Source organism: Trachypithecus francoisi, unplaced genomic scaffold (assembly GCF_009764315.1).
Source record: "Trachypithecus francoisi isolate TF-2019V2 unplaced genomic scaffold, Tfra_2.0 Contig01554, whole genome shotgun sequence".
NCBI classification, from domain to species: domain Eukaryota; kingdom Metazoa; phylum Chordata; class Mammalia; order Primates; family Cercopithecidae; genus Trachypithecus; species Trachypithecus francoisi.
The window spans coordinates 3,883,677-3,910,866 of record NW_022681439.1 but is presented as its reverse complement, the minus strand read 5'-3'; the positions used below and the strand labels follow the sequence as shown (position 1 = coordinate 3,910,866).

General features: G+C 49.8%; 1 protein-coding gene across 4 annotated transcripts in view; it reads right to left on the bottom strand.

Annotated features, from left to right (window-relative positions):
• GATA4 (GATA binding protein 4) overlaps positions 1 to 27,190 on the bottom strand; it is an 84,476-nt gene that overhangs the window by 39,545 nt on the left and 17,741 nt on the right. For 2 of the 4 annotated variants that reach the window (XM_033177101.1, XM_033177129.1), the window contains exons 1-2: positions 17,602 to 17,945; positions 12,925 to 14,020 (exon numbers count right to left, since the gene is read on the bottom strand). In XM_033177101.1, the coding sequence (XP_033032992.1) occupies positions 12,925 to 13,540 (616 nt within the window). In that variant the 5' untranslated portion in view covers positions 13,541 to 14,020; positions 17,602 to 17,945. Of the gene's footprint in view, positions 1 to 12,924; positions 14,021 to 17,601; positions 17,946 to 21,377; positions 21,580 to 27,190 lie in introns of those variants that run through there. The other 2 variants (XM_033177121.1, XM_033177110.1) reach the window with 2 other exon arrangements.

The window sequence follows — 27,190 nt, the reverse complement described above, 5'->3', positions numbered from 1 at the left end:
TGCCTTGCGCCTTCCACTCAGGACTGCAGAACAGCCTGATTCAAGCTAAGTCCTGGGCTCAGAATGACCTTCCCATAGGCAGCAAACTCCTACTCATCCTTTAGGATTCCACAAGTCTGCCTGGCCTAGGAAGCCTGGCCTGGACTTCAGGCGCTGAGGCCAGTTTCGGTATCCTAAGCCCTCCGTAGAACCCAGTTTCCCCCCTTGTGCTTCATGCCCTGCCCTAAGAGTGCACATCCACGTGTTCCCTCCCCTAGCAAGCTCTAAGCTGCTGGGATTCGGAGACACTTCTGTTCATTTTCTATCTTTACAGCCTGACCAGTGCCAGGCTCGCAGGGAGCGGGGAGAAGTATTTATTGGCTGGTGGATGGATGAAGCAAAATCAGGCATGTGGAGCTGGGGTGTGAAGGGAGCTGACCTTCCATGAAATCTCCACCACTGCCTAAACCTGCAGACAACACTGAGTGGGTTTATTAACAGAAAAGCAAAGCCCAAGCAGCAGGAAACTCAAGAGCAACTGAGGTCACTTTGCATAAGATAAACAATGCAGCCATAAGAAAGAACCAGATCATGTCTCTTGAGGGAACATACATGGAGCTGGAGGCTATTATCCTTAACAAACTAACGCAGGAAAGGAAACCAACTCCCATGTTCTCACATGTAAGTGGGAGCTGAATGATGAGAACTTACGAACAAAAAGAAGGAAACAGCAGATGCTGGTGTCTAATTGACGGTGGAGGGTGGGAGGAGGGAGAGGAGTAGAAAAGGTAAGCATTGGGTACTGGGGCTTAATACCTGGGTGATGAAATAATCTGTACAAAAAACCCCCATGACACGAGTTTACCCATGTAACAAACCCGTACATGCACCCCCAAACCTAAAATAAAAGGTAAAAAGAAAAGATGAGTCCATCAAACCCAAGATTTCACAGAGTTGCTTAAAACGAGGCAGGCAGCCATGGAAACCCGCCTGACACAGGCAAGGATGAATGTGAGTTTGATGTCCACGCAGGGGCAGGAAGGCTTACGGTTAACGTGGCCTCTGTGGCACCGGGAAAGACAAAGTCAGCCTGAACGGCTGTCACGGGGCATGCCGGAAGACACTGGATTTTAAACATCTCCAAAGGGCAGTAGGGCAGTCCTCACCACTGCTGTACCTGGCCTGATTTCTTCACTTTACAAGTGGCCGCACAAGCAGAGGCACAGTGAGTCACACGGCAGGAAGACAAGGGTCTGGGAGAGGAGCCCAGGCTTTCTCCGTGCCAGACCAATGTGCTTTCACCTCCCTGCAGCTGCTGGGATCTCGGGTCACCCCTTTTCTTTTTTTTTTTTAATTATACTTTAAGTTCTAGGGTACATGGGCATAACGTGCAGGTTTGCTACATATGTATACTTGTGCCATGTTCGTGTGCTGCACCCATCAACTCGTCAGCACCCATCAATTCGTCATTTATATCATGTATAACTCCCAATGCAATCCCTCCCCCCTCCCCATGATAGGTCCCAGTGTGTGATGTTCCCCTTCCCGAGTCCAAGTGATCTCATTGTTCAGTTCCCACCTATGAGTGAGAACATGCGGTGTTTGGTTTTCTGTTCTTAAATGGCATATTGAGCGCTGCAACTCCCGTTCCCCAGTGAGGACTTCTAAATCACACATCCTGGGGGCACCTCACTTCAAGGACCCTAATTTAAAACTTACAAATATGCTTTAGTTTTAAAGTGGCTATAAATGATATACCATAAGATTGAAAAACATATTTTTACACCCATCTCTTCCATTCGGCTGTTATTGACAGTGCTGGTCAATTTCTCATTTCTGCTTTATTTAAAAATATCTTCAGGGTTTAAGGATCCAGTCTGGGTCACTAATTTTACAGAAACTGCCATCAGTGCTGAAATGACTTTAAACAGTAACTTTTATGACTACTTAATAATGTAGTTATACACATGCCTGTATATGTATGATAACTAAAAGTCAAGGATTAATGCCTAACAGTGGTTATCTTTGGATGGTAAGATTATCAATTATTTTCACATTGGTTTATGTGAATTTTCCATTTTTCTGTAATAAATATACATTGAGTTTAATAAAAGAAAGAAGTTTCCCTGATACTACTTGAAAAAAAAAAATACTACGTGTTTTTCTGAAGCCATTTTTGGCCTGGAAAACATTTTCTTTTTTAATATAAGCAGTATTTTCGTGTATCTGTGCACTCCGTGGGAACCACATTCTTTATTTAGGGTCAAGTTAAGTTCTCCCTAAATGCTAGGGAAAGGTTTTATTTGTTGTTTGTTTTCCCCGCCTACTCAATTTTGAGGGGCAACCTGTATTATTGCCTCTCTTTACCTGGTTTGATTTATGATCTTGGAAGTCAGGTCATTCTTTTCTAGGTCAAAGAAAGAAAAAAAAAGGACTCCCCCACCTAATACCTGATAAAATATCTGAAAAGGTCATTGCAGACCTTGACAGAGACACAATTTCAACCCAAGCTGATAAAACAACAACTAGAAAACTTTTATCAGAATAAAATGTAACTTGCCATTTCCTAGCTCAATTGATGAACTCTTTTTTATCTGAAATGACAGACATCATAAGATAGGAAAACCTCTAGATAAGAAACCAAATTGAGTTGTTTGAATCAGATCCGATTGTCTGCCCCTGGTTCAAACTCCCGCACCTGCTCCGCATGGGTCAATGAGCGCCGCCTGGCATGGTCCCGAGGGGTTTGGAAACACTGCAAAAGTGGTGAACTTTGAAACTTCAGCGTTTATTCTGCGATTATAATTAACCTGCTCACCAGTTGCTATTGATCAGTTCTAAATGGAGGTGATAAGGTTTGACTGGATTTCTAGAAGTAGAAATGGAGATTTAAACTGGGGAGTAGAAAGGAAAATTTAAAAAAATAACTTAAGGACTGAATTAGATTTTAAGAAGCAAAACTGGATTTGCGATTAGGGGATCCCCAAACCCATGGCTTTGATCTGCATGGAAGAATCTTGAGGAATCTTGAGTACAAAGGAAAATTTCAAACTTCAAGATTCCCACCAAACTGTGGTAGTCACTTCTTGATTTTTCATCCTCCAAAATAAAACATACCTGGAACTATTCAATGTGGGTTACAGACAGCCTCAAATTTTACTTGCAGAGGCTTTTCAGTGCCTTTAAACACAGAGAATGGCCCACCTGTCTGGATTATACTCCTCCTTTGGAGGAAAAACGTATTTTAAAACATCAAGTCAATTCTTGGGCTCCTGCAAAATGCAGAAGGCCAGAAAACCAAATTCCCATCATTCAGATAAGAAGCTTGAATATAGTGGCTCAATTCTGATTACAGAGCAGTAACAGATAAAAGCATAGGCCACCTGCCAGAAACAAGAAAACTTCCACTGATGGGCTGCTGTGTTCAGTTCAGACCAATTCCACGGGACTTTTCCTGCCTGGGGTTTAAGTCACTGTCTTGATCCATGCCCCTATTCTCATCTTTACTAAAATCATCATTATTGTGCTTTTATTGTGCTTTTCTCCTTTTCTTTCTCTGCTTTTACCACAAATATATTTGAAATCTTCAGAGAAAAGGGAAGACAGAGAGGTCAGTTATAGATTTCTCTTTGGAAAGGGATTTTTGAGTGAGCCATATGGTTTTGCTCTTAAGCAGTCAACAGTTCCCCCAGAGTTAGGAGAATCCACTCATTGGAAGGGTCTGAATCCCGGGAAGTCTCTTTAATTCTCTGCACACCAGAATCCAAGGGCTAAAAAGGAAGTTTGTGCAACACTGGGATTCCTAACATTGCATTCCTCAACTGCACAGCTTGCAGCTGAGGAATGATACAGAAGGAACCTTAGGACGACATTGGTCCTAGAGAGACAGTCATTGGTGGGAAGCAAACGGAAACTCAGACAAGAAGCTACCCTGGGGAGAGGAAGCGGATGGGAGCGACAAGTCATGGAAAATCCTAAGGTTTTAATAGAGCTCTTCAGTCACACATAGCTTCTGGTTCTGAAGAGCTACGTGCTCTCATATCAGATCTGGCAAATGCAAAATGTGGGGAAAGGGGAAAGTACAATCCTGCAGGTTGGACTTACTGGGTTCCAAACCAGGGCTGTTACTACCCATCGGGACCTGAGATTACAGCCTCTTTCTGGTATCAGCTTCCTTTTCAGCAAAACAGAGATCATCATATCTACCTCTTGGAGAAAGACTTCAAAGTCCCTGGCATCAGATGATTTCTTCATTGACTGGGATCCACCTTACTGTTCAATGGAATGTCATGCAAGATACAGGCTACTCTCCCTAAAAAGTTGTTAGCCAGGATCCAAACATGAATGTACCAAAATTTATAAATGGACTTTGTATAAATCAAAACAGATTCAAGATTATTCCTATTATAACCCCATTCATACTGTCTTCCCGGTCTTCTTTAGAAGGTGACAAAAGAGTAGCTCTAGAGATAGCCATTAAATTAGTCTTAGTAACCGGTTTATGTTGTATGGTACATGGGGCCATGTCATGGTCTACCAGAGGCCAATACAGCAGAGCGATACTCCTTCCCAAGAGAGCCTTATCAGCTGATTCTGCAAGCAGGCTAGGACAAATACGTTCCCAAAACACAAATAGTCTCAGACGTCTGAAAACTCGCTTCAAGTTCTTAAAGCAGCAGCTCTCATCCGCAAGAATTGCCCCCTTCTGGAACGAGGAAAGGAAAACCAGCATACTTCCTCTTTCTTATGCAAACACAAGCAGCTACATTTGCAACTGGCTTCAGCTCTAAATTCAGTACAACTAAATTGTCTTAAAATTTGTTGAAAAGAATCACCTTGCCCTGGAGGAAGGTAACTTGTTCTTCACACAATCCCACCACTGCAGCCGGTTAGCGGTTTTCAGGCAGGTTCTGACTCCAATATAACCTGAGGGAAAACTGCCTACCTGGAGAGGTCACCATTGCCTAGTATGTGAGTGTTTGTGCCCACAAGTGGGGACGCCACAGTAGTGTGGGGTTGGGGTGTCTGCCCATTGCTGACTTAGATCTACTACCAGTACTGAGACCAGGAGGAGAGACTCGCCCCTCTCAGTAAAGCAACCTCCTGTGAGATAAGCAAACTCAAAAGCCAAATACAGGATTGTCACTCAGGATAGTTTTGATCTACCTATTAAGAATCTTGAGGAAGCTTGAGCACAAAGGAAAACCCCCAAAATTATAAAAGAATGGGCAAAAGACAAATTTAATAAAAGCAACCTATACCTGAAAGCAATTTTCCTGTACATCCATCAACACTCAGTACAGAATCTTCTTTTTTAAAAAAAAACTCTACTTTCAGGAAGTTGATTCATGAATACCATAATCTGTTTTTTAAAACTTAATTAGTTTAATATATTTTTTAAAATAGGTAATATAGTCACATCCTTCAATATTCAAAAGTTCCATTTGCATACCCATGTTCATAGCAGCATTATTCACAATAGCCAAGAGGGAGAAGCATCTCAGGTGTCCATCCATGGATGGATGGATAAACCAAACGTGGTCTACACATACAAAGGAATATTATTCAGCCTTAAAAAGGAAGGAAATTCTGGCACATGATACAACATGGATGAATCATGAAGACATTATGTTAAGTGACATTAGCCAGAAACAAAAGGACAAATACTGTATGATTCTACTTGTATGAGGTCCCTAGAGTGGTCAAATTCACAAGAAAAAGAAAATAGAATGGGGGCTACCAGGGGCTGGTGTGGAGAGGAATGGGAGTCGTATTTTAATGGGCAGAGTTTAAGTTCTAAAGATCTGATACACAGCAATGCGAATATACTTAACACTACTGAACTGTATACTTAAAAATGGCTAAGATGATTTGAATTTTTTTTTCCCGAGATGGAGTCTTGCTCTGTTGCCCAGGCTGGAATGCAGTGGTGTGATCTTGGTTCACTGCAACCTCCGACTCCCGGGTTCAAGCAGTTCTCCTGCCTCAGCCTCCTGAGCAGCTGGGATTACAGGCACGTGCCACCATGCCCAGCTAATTTTTGTATTTTTAGTAGAGACAGGGTTTCACCACGTTGGCCAGGCTGGTCTTGAACTCCTGATCTCACGATCCGCCCGCCTTGGCCTCCCAAAGTGCTGGGATTACAGGAGTGAGCCACTGCACCCAGCCAATGATTTGAAATTTTTAGATTAAACTTAACTTTAACTTCCTTGTATGTTAAATGTATTTTCTTGTTATTAAATGGATTAATGAAGCACAGAAATGACTATAAAAATGATTAAGGTGGTTAAAAAATTCAAAGAGTTCCAAGGCATGCATAGTGAAAATCCCTTTTCTACCAGTACCCCTCCCCTACCGGCTTTCCTCCCCACAGGCAAATCTGTGTTACAACTTTCTCGTGAGATTTTGTATTTTCAAGTGAATATAATCTTTTTCTTCCCTTTTTTTTTTTAACACAAAGAGTAAAGTGCTATATACACTTCCTGCATTTATAAATGTCTTTGTGAGGACTCCATACATTAGATAACGAACTTCATTATTTTTATGCCCACATAGCTTATGGTTTCTACGTGCCATGTGCATACAAACAGTCCCCTGAGGATGCACAAGTAGATTATTTCCAATTTTGTTATTACGAGCAATACTGAAATTAATATGTGCCAGTGTATTTGTGGAACAAATCCCTAGAAATGAAAATTCCGGAGTCAGGGCTGTCTACTTCGCAATTTTATGGCTACTACACCAAAGACTCTCCATAAAGGTCAGAGCGATTTACACTCCCACCCACAGGTATCAGAGTTCCTGTTTCCCCACACCTCAGTATGTTTGTTTTCTTAGTGCATTTAAGTAAGAAAAGAAATGGGAAGGGATACAGAATAAAACGTTATCTAGAACTGTCTCCTGGGCATCATTCCACCTGAGTGCTTAGAAAGTGCCTAGCAAATGTGGCCTGACCTTTTGATGGGACACAATTGGGCTCACTAGAGGTAGTGCCACACCCCTGGCTACCCCAACACGCCTTCCTTATTTAATTCGTTCCCAGCGTAGCACCACAGACCAACCCCAGCTCTGACTGACCTGCTCAGGGTGGTAACCAGAAAGTTAAACAACTTTGGTTTTCCTGAAGACTGACAAATCATTCTCCAGTTTCACAAAGTTCCCCACACAAATGAGCCGACTCTGAAAGCCACTAGCGTACTTGATAAGCAGGTCCCAAAAGATCCAGAAAACACTTCAGGGTTTTTCACTGACCTGCACCATAAACAAACTCCGAGAACACCTTGAATGCCCCCACTCCATCCCTAATGGGGCAAAACTGCTTTTAAATAAATCGTTTGGGTACACAGTGATATACTGTACATGTATTTCATTGTGTTGTTATTTTTATTGACTCTAAAAATGACTCAAAATTTTTGAAATCCTGGGAGAATATCATAATTGCTTATTTCTCCATTACACAAAATAATTGTTATCCCATAGTAAAATATATTTTCCTAGCCTTTCCAGTAACACCTACCACCATATATCCGTCAAGGCATATTTACAATCTATTTCCATTTCGGTCTCCTTTTCAGCCTTAAGTACTCATAAGCATTAACTGGTACAAAAATCAGCTTCACTGAGGTGTAATGTACACGCAATAAAAGATCCCATTTTAAGAGCACAGCTCCACAATATTGCCATATGGAGATACATGTGTAACCACCGTGACTGGGTTCTTTAAAAGGCAAGAGCTACCTTCTCCGGCTCTGTCTGTTTCACAGGCGCATGCAGATCCTAGCCCCTGCAAGGCAAGAACTGTCCGCCCACCTCCACCACGGTGTTTCCAGTGCCCAGGAGTTTATGATGAACGCAAGTCACATTCCATATTGCATTTCCACACAACCACAATCATCTAGGAGTGTTCTCGCATCTAATATCGCTCACCTTCAGTAACACAGAGGTAAAAGGCCATGGTCTTTTTTTGTTTTGTTTTGTTTTTTTGATTTTTAGAAATTTGGACACAGTCATACTCCAACTTACTTTTATCCACTCAGTGACTTCTCTAGCCTAAAAGCCCTACTTTCCACCAGTGGTTCCCTGAAGTTTCCAGAACCCTCTTCCATCCTGCCCACCCTTCCCCTAGGGCTCTCCAGTTTGCTTCTTAATGGACTCCTGCAGCCATTCTCTGTGGTTGGACCCAGGTAGGGCAGAGTCCTGGGGCAATTACCACCAAGATCCCTACGCAAATATTTGCTAAGTGTCCAACATGTGCCAGGCACTTAAATATGAGTAAGACTCTGTACCTGCCCTCAGTAAGGTCACATAATTCCATTCATGCAGTCTAATTAATGATTTTAACAGTTGTTTTAGGGTCATAGCTCATATGGAACTTGGAGTGAATTAAAGTTCACATACATTGCAATCAGGCCACACTTATTTCTTCCAACCTAAGTTCAGGGCTTTACAGAGGCCCCTGTTAACTTTTATTATTTTGATTTTTGCCCTATTCAAATAACCAACATAAGAACTATGGCAAGATATTGTTAAAACTACAGCAGTTACATAGAAAAATAAAAATGTTCTCTTATTTCTCCTCAGTGAAATTAAAAACAGTTTCCGAGTTAAGGGTGAATTAGTCTGTATAGTTTTACTTATAGTGACAAATATGTTATTTAAACCAAAGGCCAGGTTGCATTGTATTATTTCATGGTGCCACACAACATATTAGTAGAGTATATCCTTTCTTTTTCTTTTTTTGAGACAGGGTCTTTGCTCTGTTCTCCAGGTAAGAGTACAGTGGTGCGATCACGGCTCACTGCAGCCTCAGTCAACCTCCCTGACTCAAATGATCCTCCCACCTCAGCCTCCTGAGTTGCTGGAGTTACATGCAAGCATTATCATGCCCAGCTAATTTTTTTTTTTTTTTAGAGATGTGCTCTCACTATGTTGTCCAGGCTTATCTCAAGCTCCCGAGCTCAAGCAATCCTCCCACCTTAGCCTCCCAAAGGGTGGGATTACAGATGTGAACCACTGAGCCTGGCCTCTTTTTCTTTTTCTTTTTTTCCCTATAAAATGGTCAATATATATACATACCTTTTTGAGCTGGAGTCTCACTCTGCCACCCAGGCTGGAGTGCAGTGGCGCCATCTGGGCTCACTGCAAGCTCCGCCTCTCGGGTTCACTCCATTCTCCTGCCTCAGCATCCCAAGTAGCTGGGACTACAGGTGCTCGCCACCATGCCCAGCTAATTTTTTGTATGTTTTAGTAGAGACGGGGTTTCACCGTGTTTGCCAGAATGGTCTCGATCTCCTGACTTCATGATCCATCCACCTCGGCCTCCCAAAGTGCTGGGATTACAGGTGTGAGCCACCGCGCCCGGCCCAATATTTCTTTTTTAAAAAAATTCCTGACAATCTCTTCCTCACCCTTCAATACCAAATGCAGATGGCAGCACTTAAGTGACAACTTCCAGAGTCTCAGCAGAGGGAAGAAGAATGCTGCTTCTCCTTTGCTCTCAGCTGCTTCTCCTCTGCTGTTTCTCCTTTGTCCTCAGCTCATTACCAAACTGCAGCGATGGGTCATGCACCATTTTATTGAGTGTCCAACAGTCTGTGTTCACTGGGGACTGTCCCAGGTTTACCACTAACAAACCCACATTCCGAGAACACCCTCAGTCCTGGGTACACCAGCAAAATTAGTAACGCCACATGATAGTGAGTGGCTATTCAATAAAATAACCATCATTTATGAAGGGCCAAAGCCAAATTCTTCACAAGTATTACCTTATTTTTCTAATTTAAGGCAATACTAAAAAAAGTTATGATGATCCCATTTTACAGAAAAAGAGGTGAGACCAAGAGAGGTAAGTAACTTACCCAAGATGACACGAGGCTCCTGGAACTGAATCTAGGTTTGCCCAACTTTAAAACCCTGTGCTCTTCCCACCGCACTGTCTGGCCATCTTAGGGCTCAGTGGCAACTCCTCAGAACTCTGGGGTCGATTCTCATCTTCCCTCCATCACTCAGGCTCAGCTAGTATGTGATGCTGGTCCTCACTAAAGCTGCCAGGCAGCTAGGAGAGCCCAAGTGATGGGAAGAACATATAAAAAGCACATTCACATGCACTGGCTTTTTTTTTTTGAGACAGGTCTCACTCTGTCACCCAGGCTGGAGTGCAGTGGTCTCGGGCTCATGTGATCCTCCTACCTCAGCTTCCGAAGCTGGGACTACAGGCACCCAACCCCATGCCTGACTAATTTTTAAAAATGTTTTGTAGGGATGGGGTCTCACTATGTTGCCCAGGCTCACCTCGAACTCTTGGCCTCAAATGATCCTCCCCCCTCAGCCTCCCAAAGTGCTGGGATTACAGGCATGAGCCTCCGCGCCTGACCACATGCATTGCTTTTAACTTCAGTTGCTTTTATGTAAGTGCCACCTGCAGAACACGCCGAAGCTATGAATGCCAACAAGTTCAACATGCCCTGTGTTCCCTCACAGAGAGTTACACCTCTCCTAAAACACCTGGCTGCGTGCGGAAGAGAAAATCTACCCTCTAGGCCAGACTCAAAGGCTGTGGACTTCATAAGCTATCCGGGAAGAGCCCAGAGAAGGCAGGTGGCAGTTCTTGGCAGAGAGACGCTCAGGGAGGTCAGCTTGCCATTTGCTGACACAGGAATTTGGGAAACATCACTTCAGCAGCAGCCTCTACATGGCATGACTGACATTTTAAAATCTGAATCCTGTGTGCACACTCACATAGTATTTCAGGTTTTTTTTTTTTTTTTTTTTTTTGGTTTGTTTGTTTTGAGATGGAGTCTCCCTCTGTCGCCAGGCCTGGAGTGCAGTGGTGCAATCTCGGCTCACTGCAACCTCCACCTCTGGGGTTCAAGCGACTCTCCGGCCTCAGCCTCCCAAGTAATTGGGACCACAGGCAAGCACCACCACACCCAGCTAATTTTTGTATTTTTAGTAGAGATGGGGTTTCACCACATCGGCCAGGAACTCCTGACCTCGTGATCCGCCCGCCTGGGCCTCCCAAAGTGCTGAGATTACAGGTGTGAGCCACCGCGCCCTGCCGATATTTCGTTTTTACACTGCTGGATGTAACTCACGATTTTGAACTCTCTTTTGCTTAACCAAACACCAAATCCCCTCCAGGATTATCGGGATTACAAAGCAAACTCTCCCTGGACCAGTCCTCCTATTTTTTTTTTTTTTTTTGGAGACGGAGTCTTGGTCTGTCGCCAGGCTGGAGTGCAGTGGCTGGATCTCCGCTCACTGCAACTTCCGCCTCCCGGGTTCAGGCGATTCTCCTGCCTCAGTCTCCCGAGTAGCTGGGACTACAGGCGCCGCCACCACTACCGGCTATATATATATATATATATATATTTTTTTTTTTTTTTTTTTTTTTTGTATTTTAGTAGAGGCGGGGTTTCAACATGTTGGCCAGGATGGTCTCGATCTCCTGACCCAGTCCTGCCTATTTTAAGTCAGAGACCCCAGAGGGCCCTGGAGAGGACCCCGTAAGCGCGCAAGGCCAGGGCGCCCCGCCCCGCCCCACACTCCCGCCTGCGGGCGCCATTGTGTGGAGATGTCGCCGCCCAATCTCGCAGAGGTCGCTGCGAGGCTCGGCGGGGGCCCTCCTCCCCGGGGGTGGCCGTCTGGCTCCCCCAAGAGGGATGAGGGGGAGGGGAACACCAAGGGCCGCAGACCGGGCCTCGGCGCCACTTCCAGGGTTAATCAGTTTGCCGGCGATGTGTATTCGGCTGCACCCCAGGGGACCTTCCCTGGCCACCCAGAGCCAGAGAATAATTTAAAAGCGCTTCAAAGCCCGGGCCTTTATCGGAGCCAGCCCAAGCCTGGAAACCTGGCAGGGGCAACCTTTACTCTTCAAAGTGAGAACAAATGCAGAAGGATTTAGCACTTAGTAGGTGGTCAATAAACGCGAGCTTTGCTTCTCAAGTCCGGGCTTCCCCTCCCCCACAGGGTGGGCGCAATTCAAACTCCCTCCTCCGTCTCTTCCGAAATTCCAGAGGTCGTTTGCATTTTGAACTAGGGATTGCCGCTTCCCTTTCTTCCCCTTCTCAGACCCCGCTGCCCCGGGATTATGGGTGAATCGGTGGACGTGGAGACACGTTTGCCATCCCTCCCCGTCTGACATCCGATGCAAACACTGTACAGAACCTCCCACAATGGTTATTTCCAACCCTGGCCCACGCGAGAAGAGAAGGCTCCACGCGTGCAAGCGACTGCAGTCTCCATTTAACTCGGGTGTCACAAACAAGCCCGTCTGGGGTCCCTGTGTTCCCCCCCGGCCGCCGGCATGATGCGCCCACGCGCCGGGCTGGTGCCACCCGCAAGGTGCCCGCTCCAGTTCCGCGCATCTCCCCGGCGTCTCCTTTGTCCATCCCTCCTTTGTTCTCGGTGTGAGACCCCCGACAGGAAAATCAGCAGCATCAGCCACCCCGAGGGATCCTCCAACTGGGCCGCCAAATGGCCCAGAAGGTCTAAGGTCCAAACCGCTGTAATCAGTTCCCTGCGGAGGCCCGAGGGCGGGTGGGGAGGAAATGGGCGCAGAAACCCAGCAATTGACAGCAGCGTCCACGAGGGGAGCTCAGGCCGCTGCCCCCGGCTCTCCAGGGAGCCCGCTGTCCTCCCGCGTCACCCACAGCGCGGCGTGGCCACGCCGATGTCCGGGATGGCGGGAGGGCCGCACTCCGACCTGCCACCGTCTCCAAAGCGGCCCCCGCGGGCAGGTCCGGCCCACTGCACAGAAGCCGATCTCCTGGGGCTGTGATGTCGCCAGCCCCGCACTGGCTTCTGCCTTCCCTGGAAACCCGAGGGAGTCCAGCACCATCCCCAGCCCGACGCAGGCGCTCGCGGAAAAACAAGAGGCCCTAGAACGGGCTCGAGACGGCCTCTGCCCCGGCCCCCACGCGCCCCAGCCCTCGCGCTCCTACTCACCGAGATTGGGGTGCCGGGCAGCGGGGTTGGCCCGGCCGGGTAGGCTGTGCAGGACCGGGCTGTCGAAGGGGCCGGCGGAGGCGGCGGCGGCCGCGGCCCAGGACGCGCCCACGTCGGCCATGTAGGCCGGGTAGGGGCTGGAGTAGGAGCCCGCGAAGCCGGCGCGCCCGTACTGCTCGCGGCCAGCCAGGCCCGCGCCCGCCGCTCCGCCGCCGCCGCTGTAGGCCGCAGCTTCCCGGGCCGCGGCGGCGGCGGCGGCGGCCGCCAGGGACCCGGTGGTCCCCGGGAAGGAGAAGCGCGGTGACACCGGCGGCGGGGTGTAGGCGGCTCCGTCGGCTCCCGCCTGGCTCCAGCCTGGGCTGCCCTGCTGGGTCCCGGGCCCGGCACCAGACGCGGCCGCACCAGAGCTGCCGCCCGAGGCGCCTCCGGACGCAGATCCTGCGCCTCCGCCCTGGAGGTAGGACAGGCCCAGCACGGAGGAGGGCACCCGGGGCGTCGGCACGTAGACCGGCGAGGATGCAGCGCCCGCGCCGTGCATGAAGGCGCCGGGGCCGCCCGCCTCGTAGGCACCGGGGGGCGGCCCGTGGTTGGCGGCCATGGCCAGGCTCTGGTACATCGCCCCTGAGAGCTCCCGGCTTCGGGGTCCTCCTTCTCCCTCGCAGGTCAAGGAGCCACGCGGGGAGAAAAAACGACGGCAACAACAATAATATGCGTGGGAGGAACTGTCACGAAGACCAAAAATCAAAGGGGAAAAAACCAAATCGCTTAAAAATATATACGTATTAAATCCAGCATTGAGCAAAGACTCTAGGTTCTTGTTTACTCCGGAAAATCCCAATCTGAATTTTTGGTGGTTCCGGAAGGTGATGCCGGAGCAGCTGAATTCACCCCAGGGCCGGGAGGTCCGGAGCACCTATTGGGGGCAGAAGATGGAGGGCAGCGTCCAAGCCTGGAGGTGGCGCACGGGCCTTCGGGTCCCCCACTCGTCACGCCGAGAGGCCTCCAGGACACCTGCGGCCACGGGCGCAGAAGCTGCTAGGCTGGCTCCAAGGCAGAGGGCCAGGCTGGCTCCTTCCTCCTCGCTGCAGCCGGGTTCCTAAAGGAGGAGTAAGAAAAAGAGAGAGGGCGGTTCATCCCAGAGCTTTCAGAACCCACTGTCTACTTGCGTGCTTGTTTCTTCCACGCTGCAATCGAAGTCGCCACGGGGGTTTGGGGGTCCAGCTCCGGAGGCCGCGCGGTGCCGGGAAGCAGGGGCCTTTGTTTTGTCCAGGCGTTGGGTCAGGCGGCCCAGGCAAGTCTGGGAGAGGCGCCCCGGGGACCAGGGGCTTCCCGGGTCTTGGGCGTGCAGTTATTGGTTGTGATCTTGGTCAATTATTTTTATATTGCTTGTCAGGAAGGACTTTAATGTTACCTTATTCTGCAAGCATATTTTTGTAAGTGTAAGCCCAAAAGTTTGGGGTTCATGCAGAGCGCCTGGGACCCAAGAAATCTCTCACCTCCTCCGTTCCCCCATCTCTCCCCAAGCATTACTGACCTAGAAAGAACTTTAGATTGTCCTTGGGGGGACAAGGACAAACTATACAAAATAACAACCTAACAAAGTTTGTTTGTAATAAAAAAACAAAAAAAAAAAAAACCAAAAAAAAAACAAAACAGAAGTAGAGTCCAAATGTTTATAAATGAACAACGGTGTCTGCTAAGCCTCATGAAGAGGGCTGTGAAACCCTCATCCACACACTATACCATGTGGACGTCAAATCGGACAAGTTACAGGTTTCTTGCAAATAGTTATAATTTAGTCATTTTGCAAATTGTATATCAGAACCAGAAAAGTGAGAAGAATGTACAATGTTGCTCTACAGAATAACCCACTGGACCATTCTAATTCACTGAATGTGTTCTTCATATGGAATCATAAGTCCACCCATAAGCAGAATCCTAACACCAAAGTGGAAGCTTGGGGAAAGAGCAGTTTGTGGAACTTGATTATATACTTCCCAGCATCCTGCGTTTTGCTATCAGGCAATTTTTCTGATAAAACAAGAGCTCCACTTTCTGAATTACCTGCTGTCTGAATTACCTCCAAGTCTTCTTCTCTACAACTCTCCTCATTGTACAGGTGTCTCTCCTCATTTTACAAGAGGGAACTGAAGCACTGGAAAGTTTTGAAACTTGTGGAAGATCAAAGTACAATCAGAAGGGGTGGGGGAAGGGGATGGGATCAGCAGGGCTCCAGGGACTTGAAGCTGTCCAGCACACTCCATTTCTCTCTTTAAGAAAAGGCAACTACTCCCGACAAATATTTCTTTTTTATTTCAATAGTAGATTTACAAGAATATTAACTATATATTGAATCCAGGCTCTGACACTTACGGAATAAATACCCTTAGACAAATTACTTAGCCTCTCTGTGCCTCAGTTTCCTCATCTGCAAAATGCAAATATTAAAGGCACCTATTTTGTAAAGTCATCGTGAAGCTTAGGAGTGAGGATTATAAATTAATATTTGTAAAACACTTATAACAGATTTTTATAAAACTGTCCTAACGGGCAAAAAGAAAGTTCTAAAACACAGTTGACTATTGCTACAGATTTCTAACGTAACACAAGAAAGTACCTCAGATGTATGTACTATAATAAATGATCATCTTTATTACTGTAAAATCTGGAAACGGAATCTTTAATACACACCACATAATGCTTTTCACCTTTTTTGCAACATCACTAGTAATAATAATGGAATTAATAGTACTGTATTGTATTATATAATCACAAGATAACTCCTAAAAGCTTATTTGCTTTCAAAATATGCAATAAACTATTAGTTTGGCGAATAGTTCATTCCAGCAAGTTTGGTTAGCGAACAGATAAAAAAATTGACCTGAGGTCACTAACTTTTCCCTTTGAAAATAAAGTTAAAGAATTATGAGTTTACCTTAATAAAAGATCCAGTATTTGACTTTTAAATCAAGTAGCTGACCTATTTTATTGCATTTTCTGGAATACTCAACTCCTGCAGTTCTTCAAGATAATGTAATATTTTTTCTCTCATAACATTGGCAAAGAAAGGAGATTCAGAATTTTATAATCCAACTTCCAGTATACACACAGGTAGCAACTTGCAGACTTTAAAATGTAGATGCAAAAAATGTCATAAATCGAATATTTGTCTTTATCACATTCTCTGCCTTTTCAAATGGCTGATACATTGCCTGAGTTGAATTACTACAACAATAGAAGGTGGAGAAAATATCCCTCTGTAACTTTCTGGAAAGACAAGAAATTAGTTACTCTTTGAAAACGCCTCTGGCTAGTTGCTGAAATTGAACCTGGATCCTGCAGTTGGTGGAGAAAGCCCAGCACCTCCGGAGAAAGCCCAGCAGCTCCTGAGGCTGCCAGAATCGGGGAGTTTTTGCTCTCCTTCTGATCACTTGTCCCAGTTCACCCCAAATTCTCAGGCCAACAGGAAATACACTCTCCTTTCAAGAATCAACCAACAGCCCTCTTCCGATCGGTTTTTGGGAATGGGAGAATTGCAAGCGCCCAAATGTACCCGTCCCTTTACAGGACACTGCTCGCTGGCCTGGGCTTACGCCTCCGCTCTCGGCCTGCAGCAAGGAGGACGGTCACACACGAGCCGGCACAACCCAGTCGGCCGCAGCCGGGAAGGAGACACAGAAATGTGCGGAGCATCACCTCCTCACCCCAGGCTTTCTGAAAAAGCCTGAAACCTGCTCTCGGTTGTCTTCCTTTTCTGGGAATACAGGAAACACTTCCCCGAGGGGCTTCCCCAAACTCCGCGGTGCGGGCGGCACTACCCCAGGGCTTCATCGGCCGCGGGTCCCCCACCACGCTCTCTCCTCAACCAAAAGGCCCCTCCTTCCCTCCACCTGGTGGCAGTCCGCCACCCCGGCCATCCCTCTGCCCACGGTGACCCCTGAGCCCAAAGCCAAGCGACATAACCCGGCGGATCCTGGCAGCGCCGTGGCCGGCGGAGGGAAGTCACGGCTCCGGTCCGGGCTCGGGCCCTCGGCCGGTTTCAGGCAGAAGCAGCGCGGGTAGGTGGGGTGGTGAGTTTCCAGAGAACATTCCGTCCCTGGACCCCAGCCCCGCGGGCGAGGAGGCTGGCCAGAAAGGGCACGAACAGTTCCGCCACTCAGCAGCCTTCCCGCACCTCGGCGCGTCTCCCGGGGGCCCCCGAGGCCCAGCGGCGCTGCCTGGCGCCGCCACCCTGCGTCCCCGGAGTCGCTGGTGGGCGACACGCCTCCGTCTACTTCCCTCCCTGTGCGAGCTGCCGTGCGGCCTGTCTCGGGTGCGTCAGTCCCGGTCACTTCACACAGCCACCATGAGCACCCAGGCCCCGGCCTGCAATGTGCAAACAAGGGCTGCAGAATGTACACACGGGGGCAGGGACTGAAAGCGTTCAAGTTCACACGGAAAGACTCCAAAAGCGCTTCCAATATTTCTCTGTTTTGCCCCCAAGTCTTACTTGGACCTAAAGATGTTGCTAAGGCAAAGTCAAAAGCAGAGCGGGGTTGGCCAATTTCGGGGAAGGGAGGAGCGCATGTCTTTTCCTCCCACTAGCTACCTCTCTGTCTCCAGACGAGCAAGGGCGGAGAAACTCCGAGTTTGGGGGACCGCGGGAAGGAGCAAAGAAAGGGAAGAAAAAAGCCCTACCTGCTGGGCCTGGAGGTTCCGCGCGCGCTCCCCTGGGCGCCCCCGGAGCTGGAGCGGCGACGAAGCCTCTCGCGGCCCCTGCGCCGGTCGCCTCCGAGTCCCCTGCTCGCGGCTCGGGTCCCCGGCCCTGCGACTCGGCCCGCGGGCGCTGACTGGCCTGTGGGAGTCACGTGCAAGGGCGGGGCGGGGGTGCGCTGCCCCGGCTACACCTCCGCCGGGCGCCGGCAGCGGGGCTGTGCGGAAAGCTCCTCCGGCAGGCAAAGTCCAGGCTCTGGGGTCTCCGCGGAAAACGCCGAAGTGCTACAGGCCGGGCGCGGGGAATCGCCCGCAGCCCAGCCGGAGGTCGATTGGGTTCGCTGTGGTGCCCAGGGTCAGCTTTATTAATGAGTTTCCTTTCTCCCTCCCCGCCCCCCTTCCCGTGGTCCTCATCCCGCGGTGGTGGGCGAGGGGCGGGGCCAGTAGAGAAGAAGGTGACCTCTTGGGCTCAACTCCCGATCTTGTGTGGGGCACTGCGTCACCCGGATGCCCGGCTGGATGCTAGTTTCTGGGCAGGGGTATCCTGCCCGAATTCGGGGAGGTTCAGGAGACACCCAGACTGCCTCCTAAAATCAGAGCGTAGAGACCGAAGCCTCCCTTTTACCTTCCCAAAAGCACAGGGAGACGGTCGGGAGCCCAGGCCTCACCCTCAATTTTATGTATTTAAGCCAAGTCTGCATCCCTTCCTGGCGACACTTCCCATCGCCCGTTGCCTCCTCTCTTCTAATCAGTCCCCGTTTTTTCTGCAGCCTGCGGCGGCCGCAGCACCAACCCAAGGGATGTGGCAAGGACTGGGGAGCCCGGCGGCCCAGGGGAGCTTCTCCGTGGAGGGGGCTCTTCCAGGGAACGGGGGAGGGGAATGTGTCAGGCCTGAGTTGGGAGTCGGCGTCAGGGCCTGGAGGCCCCCGCGCAGCGGGACTGCGAGCCGGAGAGTCCCTCAGACAGGTCTAAAGGTTAATAGAGCAATCACCGGGCCCTATTACCGCGTAAAAATAACCCATCGATTACCGCAGCCTTCAGCCCCAGATAACAGCCGGCGGGTGGCTCTCACGCTTTCGGTTAGACTTTTTTTTTTTTTTTTTTTGGCCGCGTTTTTTTCCCCAGCACAGGCTTCTCAAACCAGATTAAAGGGATGGGGGAAGGGGTCGGGATATCACCCTGCACGAAATCCGTGCTGCTCCGAAAGCAGGCTGGGGACGCCACCCGCTTCGGCAGTAGGAAACCAGTCGTGGATTCCCAGCGTCAGTGAAGGCAACACAGGTGTTAAGGACCAGGCCAGGACGCGGGGCTGGGTGGAAGGAAACCCCCCATGGGATCGTGGCCAACTCCTGGGGATTCTCAGGAAAATCCCAGAGGAAGAAACGAGCGCGGCTGCGCGGGGAATTCTCCTCCCGGAATGAGAGGTGCGGAGGTTCACGGGGGCCCAAACAGAGGCTGCGTGGGGCGACGAGCGGCGAAAGGCCTGCGCACAGGCTGGACGCACTGCAGCCGCTCCTTCAGACCCCGGCCGACCTGTACCCCGGAGGCTGGGGGCGCACACTTAGGATTTCTTCTCCGACTTCCCCCAACTCCTAGCCTGCGCCTTAGCAGAATTGGCGCCACGGACCTGAGACGTGGGAACTTAAGGCTGAAGGGATCCTGGTGATCTCGGAGGCCGGCGCTGGGGAAAAGCGATCTCTGGAGCACGCTCCAATCTGCGATCCTTCGGCCGCAGCGGAGAAGGAAGCAGACTCCCTGCTAACGGTTTGAAACCGGCAACCATCCTCGCGGGGGTGAGCGAGAGAGGCGCGAAGCCAAGGCCCGCGGCAGGGGCCTGCAAGGCCTTTCTGGAGAGTGGAAATTCTGGGCTTGGGCGAGCGGGAAGGTGCCCCGGCCTCTCTTTTCTCCGAGGAAATCTGTGGCTCCAGCGCTGCCTGGGGTCTCAGAGCTGCCTCCCACGCGCGACCCTCAAAGGGCGAAAAGGGCTGAGTCTGGACCAGGCAGTGAATTTTCTTAGCAACAAGCCAGGGGCTTGGGGCTTAGTGTCTGGCGGGGTGCCATCTGAGCGTTCTCCCCACAGCCAAAGACACAGGCTGCTCTCCTACGTCGGCTTCTCTCAGTAGTGCGGGATGGGCCGCAGCGGGAGGTGCAGTGCCTTGCGGCGATCCTTCACCCTCGCCTTCCCCATCCTCCCTAAGCTTCAATCCCCTGCTCTGTACACTGGTGGGGCTGTAACAGGCTGTGCTGTGGATGGCCGCTGCCACACCCCTGGGTGGGATCGCTTGCTTTTGCTGGGTGCTTGCTTGCTAGGAACCCCAGATTCCCTGAGCCGCCACTTTCTGCCAGCCCTGGGCCCCCTACCACCTCCTACCACCCCCCACCACCCAGTCCTTTACCCGCACCTTCCGCTGGCGCTCCTAGTGGACTGAAACCTGGGATCCCCTGACCCAGGAATATTCGCTGTCTCTGGAAAGCGCCTGGGACAGAGAAAATTATGTTTCTTGTGGCTTTTTCCTCTAGGTCCAGCGCCCCAACTTTCTCCCCAAGGCCTCAGCTCAAGGACAAACCAGGAGTGGTTGGCAAACGAGCTGCTTTTTGGGGGGTGTTTCCTTTTCCCTCCTTTCCGCCTTCGCTCGCCCCCTCCCTCCCTTGGGCCAAGCGGGAGCCTGCAGTTTGGCTGCGCGTTGCCAGGAGCGGGGAGCATGTCAAGGCCTCGCTGGGCCGCCGGCTGGAGGAGGTTTATCGGCGCCTCTCTAGGTTCCCAGGCTTCTCTCTCGCTCCAGAGGCCGCTGGGAAGGGGGGCAGCGGGTGGGTGCTCTGAGGTCCGGCCTCTTGGCTATTTTTAAGGAAGATATGCCTGGGCTGGCCTGGGTAGAGCGGCCCAATCCCCATTCAAGTCCTCTCTCGGGTTTCCTTTCCCATAATCTAGGAGGAGAATTTAACACTGTGAACGTCTTTGACTTTTTTTTTTTTTTCTAAGAACCTGGGTCTAATGACCCAGCGTCAGGTCGTCAGATTTTAGACAAATAAGAATTACTTAGGTGTACTCTTTTAAAAAATATCTCCAAGGTAAGAATAAATTGCTTTGCCCTGTTTCATTAAGGTTCCTGGGACTTGAGCTGGTCCATACCCTAGAAGAGGCAAATTGTAGGCTGCGCATTGTGTACAGAGGAATTTAAACACTGGTTCCACCAAAAAATAAAAATAAACGGGGGATGCTGGAATTCACAGTGAAACCACTGATGGTTTCCCAGTGCCGAGTTCCTGTGAGTTTTTGGTGGGACGTGTCCGAGTTTGCTTTAAACCAAGTGCAACGCCAGGGACCATGATCTTGGCCGCTACACCCGGAACAAAAGCAACGTCTGAAAAAAATGTGGCGCCACCAAGGTTGCCAGAGTCTTATAATGGAAAACAAGAAACCCCAGAGAAAATCAACCCTCCTTCTATGGAACGAATTCCTCCAAGATCTGGACGCACCTCTGCGGCAGGTCGCGAGGGTTGCGGACAGACATTCAAGGTGACCCGCGCAAAACGAATGCCAAGTCCTGCCCCCACACGGCCCTCGGATTCCCCCATTGGGCCTGGGCGCCGGTCTGCGATTCTCTTTCCCTGCGCAGCACTCGGTCCTCACCGGCGCTGCCCGCCGTGCCCTGCACGAGCCCCCGCGGGTGCAGCGCGGAGAACCACGGTGCGGAGCAAGACGCGTCCCTGCTGAAGGAAAAATGGAGAACGAATTCAGCTGCAAGGCCACGTCGACCTACCTTCCTTCACTTCCTATGGTCCGTGCCTCGGACACTCAGAATTCTTGGGGATACGGAGTGGACGTAGAGGCCCCGCCCTGTTCCCCCGGAACCGTGCTCTGCAGCCTGTTGCAGACGAGAGGAGAGGAAGCAGCAACTCTTGTTAATGGTCTTGCTTTCGAAATTACTACTTGGGTTGCAAAGCGAATACATGTTCTCCCTCGTAGACCTCCGCAAGTGCTTCCTGGTGCTTCCAGCCCTGAGGACCAGAGTTTGTGGCACACCCCCTCATATTTTATAGTCACTTCCAGATTACAGAACACTTTCAAATCTCATTTTTCTCTAGGGAACAACAATATCATTAGCAAGAGGGAGGGAGAAACGGTGTTATCACCCTCACCTTACAAACCAGCATATGGAGGCTCAGAAAGGTTAAGGTACTTGTGTGAGGTGGCAAAGCAAGGGCGAAACTGCAGATCTAGAACCTGGATTCCTGAATCTTAGTTCTTTTTTTTCCCCATTCTATTAAATGTCGACTTTCTACCATGAAAACCTATTTTTAAAAACTGTCTTTAAAAGATTTTTCTAAGTTTCCTTTAATGAGCATGTTTAACATTTAAAAAATAAAATCGATGTTTTAAACAGTTTATATCTCATAATCTAAGAGCCCGCAGGAAGACAGGGAAAAGTGAAAAGAAATCTCTGAACATTTTTGCTGAGTTTGGGGTGGACACCATAGCCTTTTTTAATAGGAAGGACCTCTTCAGGTCCAGCATAGCTGAGACTAGGACTGAAGCCCAGTCCAGTGTAGGCAAGTCCAGGCAGGGGCCCCACTAGGTTGGGGAGCACCAGCACCGGAGGCGTAGTGGCTATGTGGGTGCCACTATGTATGCTGCCTCTCTTGCTGCCAACTTGGTTCCCTCTCTCCCTCCCCATCCAAGGACCTGGAGAAAACAGCAGCCTGAAAGAGCTGCTAACGCCTACTGCCCAGGCCACCCACCACCCAGACCATAGGGAGTCTGGTTCCCAGACTGCAGGTTCTTTGAGTCTGTAAGGGGCCCTTTCCTTCGGGGATTGCCTCCTCTGGGATCTCTCTTGGTGACACAGGCCCCAATTCTTTCACATGTGGGGCCTCGATACCCCCCAGTGAGAGACTTTTGAAGTCACAGTGCTGTCTGTGCTGAGCCCAGAGCAAGAGCACAGTTAACATCCTTGGACTAGTAAAATGATCTTGCACTTTATTCATTTGTCCATGCCTCCTGAAGTCATAAAGTAATTTATATGGGGTTGGCTGTCCACACACATGCACCACTCACCTCCCCTCTACACACCCCAAAAGGTATGCTCTGTGAAGGCAGTGACCAAAATCCTGGTCTGCCTAAAGCAACGATTACAGTAGGTGGTCAATAAGTGTTGGGTGAATGATTAAAATTTTAAAAAGGGCTGCTAATAGCATCCATCAAAGTTGCTGGGAGATGGAGAATGAAACATTCCCCTTAAGGGAATGTTTGCCCCTCAAGGGACCTGGTGCACTGATGGGCAGGACTGCCATTTCTCAGAATAGAACACTGACCAGAAGTGGAAGGAGTGGCCCACCCTGGGTGGCACAAATCCCCCTGGTGGCTTCATCTGCCAGTGGAGCTGCTACCTCCCACAAACCACCAGCTCAAATCTAGGCTGCTCCTAAGGACACCTCAGGGTCCCCATATCCTGGGGACTGCAGGAAGAAGGGACTTCCCTGTGTGCAGCCAGGATTTGGGAAGTTGAGCTGGGAACCTGGCTAGATGCTTAGGCTGTTAGACTGGCGAGGGAGGCCTCAGGGCTCCGGGGATGAAGGCTGACCAGGAGCCAGGTGCACCCTTTCTGAGGCATAGGGAGCCCAACCCATAAATCCTGGAAGGATGGAGGGACCAAGTCAGCGGGATAGAGGAAAAATGCAGGGTGAGGAGTGGAGGAGGAGAAGCAAGAGGAGGGAGAGAAAAGCGGGAGAGACAGAGGAAGACAGGCAGAGACCAGGACAGAGAGAAATGACTGGCCGGTAGCAGAGAGGGAGAGATGACGATTCATCCACTCATGCATCCACTCACTCACCCACTCATTCATTTCACATTGACTGAGCACTTACTCTGTGCCAGGAACACTACAGGCATGAGTACTCAGCATGGAACAAAACAGAGAAGAATTCTATCCTAAGGAACTTACATGCTGTAAGAGAAAAACGGGACAATATATAAGTCAAATACAGAGTGTTGAATGATGAAATATTATGGAAAAACCAAAGCAGGGAATGCACCGGCAGAGAGAGCGGAGACAGAGAAAGGAGAGAGCCCACAGACTCTGGGAAGTAAGGCGAGCTGGGAGTCAAGAGACTTGGAGACGGAGACAGGCCAGGACCTCCTGGGAGAGCAAGGACGCCAGAAAGCGGCCGGGCCTGGGTGAGAGGAGAGAGAACCCGACTGGGACGAGGTCAACCCAGAGTCCAGGGCTCCCCTTGCCCAGCTCCCAGGGAGGACAGTGGTGACGGTATGGACAACCGCGGCTGGAGCGCCGCCAGGCCCAAGACCTCCACGCGCACACGAGGGGACTGGTGGATCCCCCAGATATCTGGCATTCCCGGAGCCAGCTCGGCCCGTTTCCGCAAAGGCCGCCCCTCCCCCGCCCCGTGGTGGCCGGAACACCCCACCGGCCCGGCACCCTTGCCCTCGCCCCGAGATGACCCGGAGTTGGGGAAGACGCCCAGGCAGGCGCCGCGACCTGGCGCGGCGAGCAGAGACAGGAAAGTGTCAAGGAAGCGCGAAGCCCAAGTGCGAAAACAGCCTCTGGTCCGCCGGCGCAGAGACCCGGGGTCCTCTGAAAGGGGGGCTGTGTTGGGACGGGAGGCCCGGCCGTCCCCCGCGCAGGCGAGGACCCCCTCAGACAGGCCGGGCTTCCCTGGCGGTGGACGCGAAAGTGGCCTCCGCGACCACTCCTCCCACCCCAACCGCAGCAGGTGCCCACCGAGAGCGCTGCTCCCCTCCAAACACCGCTTCCCGAGCTGGGAGGTTCCTATTGTTAGAAATCATTGGTTTCTTGTAACAATAGTCTCAAGAAAGGGGAGGCACGGAGCTTGGAATAGCTAAACAGTCCTTCTTCTGTCAAAGGGTGTTCACTTGAACGGAGTGGATTTTAAAGAAGAACCTCCCACTCCATTTCTTTGCGGCTGGTTTCCACTCATCCCCCTCGTTAGTCTTGTGCGTGTGCGTGTGTTTGACAGAAGGACAGGGGCTCTCCGGTTAAAGTGGGACTTCTGGGACTGCCCCCTGGTCTGCAGCAGAGGTGCTATTGAACAGCAAATTGCCAAAGGGCAAGGAAGTGAAGAGAGAAAATCCAAAGTGCAAAGGGGCGTCGTGAAACGGAGCTCTCCGCACCTAGGTGGAGGGGACTGGCAGGATGTCACTCAGGAAGGTGCAAAGCTATCCCGACTTCATCTCCTCCTCCCTCCCCTATTTCACACCATCTCCCCAGGGGGCCTCCCCTAGGAAGACGCTGCAGATGCCCAGCTCCAGGGGCCCACACTCTTGGGCTCAGGGGCTGGTGGGCTCAGAACAGGTAGAGTCAATAAAAGACTTACTTGCCACCTCAGTTTCTCAATCATCCTGTGAGCACTTTGTCTTTACTGCACTTCCCAAACTCTGAATTCATCTCTCTTTCCATACATCGAATGGAGACGCACACACCCCCTCCATACACCACCTTTTGTCAGGGACTGTGACTTCCCCACCCTAGTCTTTGAACATGCCCCAGCAGATATACTATTTGCAATGAGCTTCAGGACAAGAAGAGCTAAATGTAAGTTGTGTTTTAAACTATAAAATAGTATTGTTGGTATCTTCAAAACCTACAGCTTTCAATTTCAAAACCTACAATTATTCATAATTGCCCTAAATGGGAAACCACCCAAATGATCCTTAAGCGGGGGAATAGGTAAACCGAGGTACATCCATACAATGGAATACTACTCAGTAACAAAAAGGAATGAACAACAAACACCCAACACCACTAATGAATTTTGAATGCATTCAGCTAAGCGAAAGAACATTCAAAAGATTATAGACAAAATCCATTTTATATGACATTCTGAAGAAGATGGAATAATAGGGGCTGAAAACAGATCAGAGGTTGTTGCCAGGGGCTGGGGAGGGGAAGAGTTGACTACAGAGGGGGAGGAAGAAATTTGGAGGGGCCCTGGGACTATTCTCATATCTTGTGATGGTGGTCACACGATTTGTGTGTTTGTCAAGACTGAGAAAACTGTACACTAAAAGGAGTGAATTTACTTATATAAGTTACACTTCAATAAATCTGGCTTTGAAAAAGGCAGGAAAAAGAGCACAGGTGGGGCAGGATAAGACTCTTCAGCTCCCATTCTCTCTAGCCCCATCTTGTCTTTAGTGTGACTCCACATCCCTGGTACACTTTTGACTCCCACCTAAAATATGCTAGAAGAGTGATTTATATACAAAAGAAAGCCTTGCATTTCTTTTTAAAGGATCATTTTTTAGGGTTGGTCCTCCCTTTTGCTCATCCTTGGTCCACAGGAATGGCCACAGTGGTCCATCCTGGGTACAGTTCCAGTGCCTATCTTGAGCATGTATGGCACAAACACACGAGCAACGGTGCACTCAGGTTTTTGGGCAGGCTGCTGGAAGGGTGACGTCAGAGTGAGGGGTATCCTCCTCTCACATCCTGAAGGTCTTGAAGCCAAACAGCAGAAGCTCAGGGATTGCTAAGTCCCTTTCAACAATCTGATGGCTGCCTGGAAGAGGGTGATGGGAAGCAGAGAGAACCAGCCAGTCCTTGCAAACTGAGTTTGGTCCAGCTGGTCCCCTGAGGCAAGGGTAAGCCAAGGACTGGCCTTGAAGGGGAAACACTTCAGCCCCTTGAGAGTAGGACTGTATTTCTGAATGGACTAAGGGAAAAGCCGTCAATGAAATGTGGTCTTTTCTGTACAAGACGATATCATTCTGCAGAACCCATTACTCTGGCTCTGATTTTTTTTTTTTTTTTTTTTTTTGAGATGGAGTTTCGCTCTTGGTGCCCATGCTGGAGTGCAATGGCGTGATCTTGGCTCACCGCAACCTCTGCCTCCCGGGTTCAAGTGATTCTCCTGCCTCAGCCTCCCAAGTTGTTGGGATTACAGGCATGTGACACCATGCCCGGCTAATTTTTGCATTTTTAGTAGAGATGGGGTTTCTCTATGTTGGTCAGGCTGGTTTCGAACTCCCAACCTCAGGTGATCCACCAGTCTCGGCCTCCCAAAATGCTGGGATTACAGGCATGAGCCACCGTGCCTGGCCTCTGGCTCTGATTCTTAAGTCAATTTCCATCATGCTCAGTTGCAGGTCATGATGTTCACATGGATGGGCTACCATCAGGGTGCAAGGTAGCCAGATGAAAGTGCTCTGTGCCAGATAAAATCACACTCTAGGCTTGTATTTACAGCAATTATAGTCTAGTGGACATCACATGGGAGCCCAAAGCCACTGACTGCCTGGGCTACAAGATGTCTTTGCTCCCTTTGCTCTTCAGTAAAAGTGAGGTGTGTGTGTGTGTGAGAGAGAGAGAGAGGAGATTGATTATTTCTACTTCTTCCCAGAGTTCTTGATAATATCATTGTTTCTAACTCTAGTCATACCTCTGCGATCAGGGAAGAAAAATGGATGTTAAGATTAGCAGACACTCATTGATTTTAATTTCGTCATTTGAATTTGAATTTAAAATCCAACACCACCAACACTAAGAAAACAACACCATGAACAAAAACAAAACAATCCCCCACAAAATATTGTGTTTCC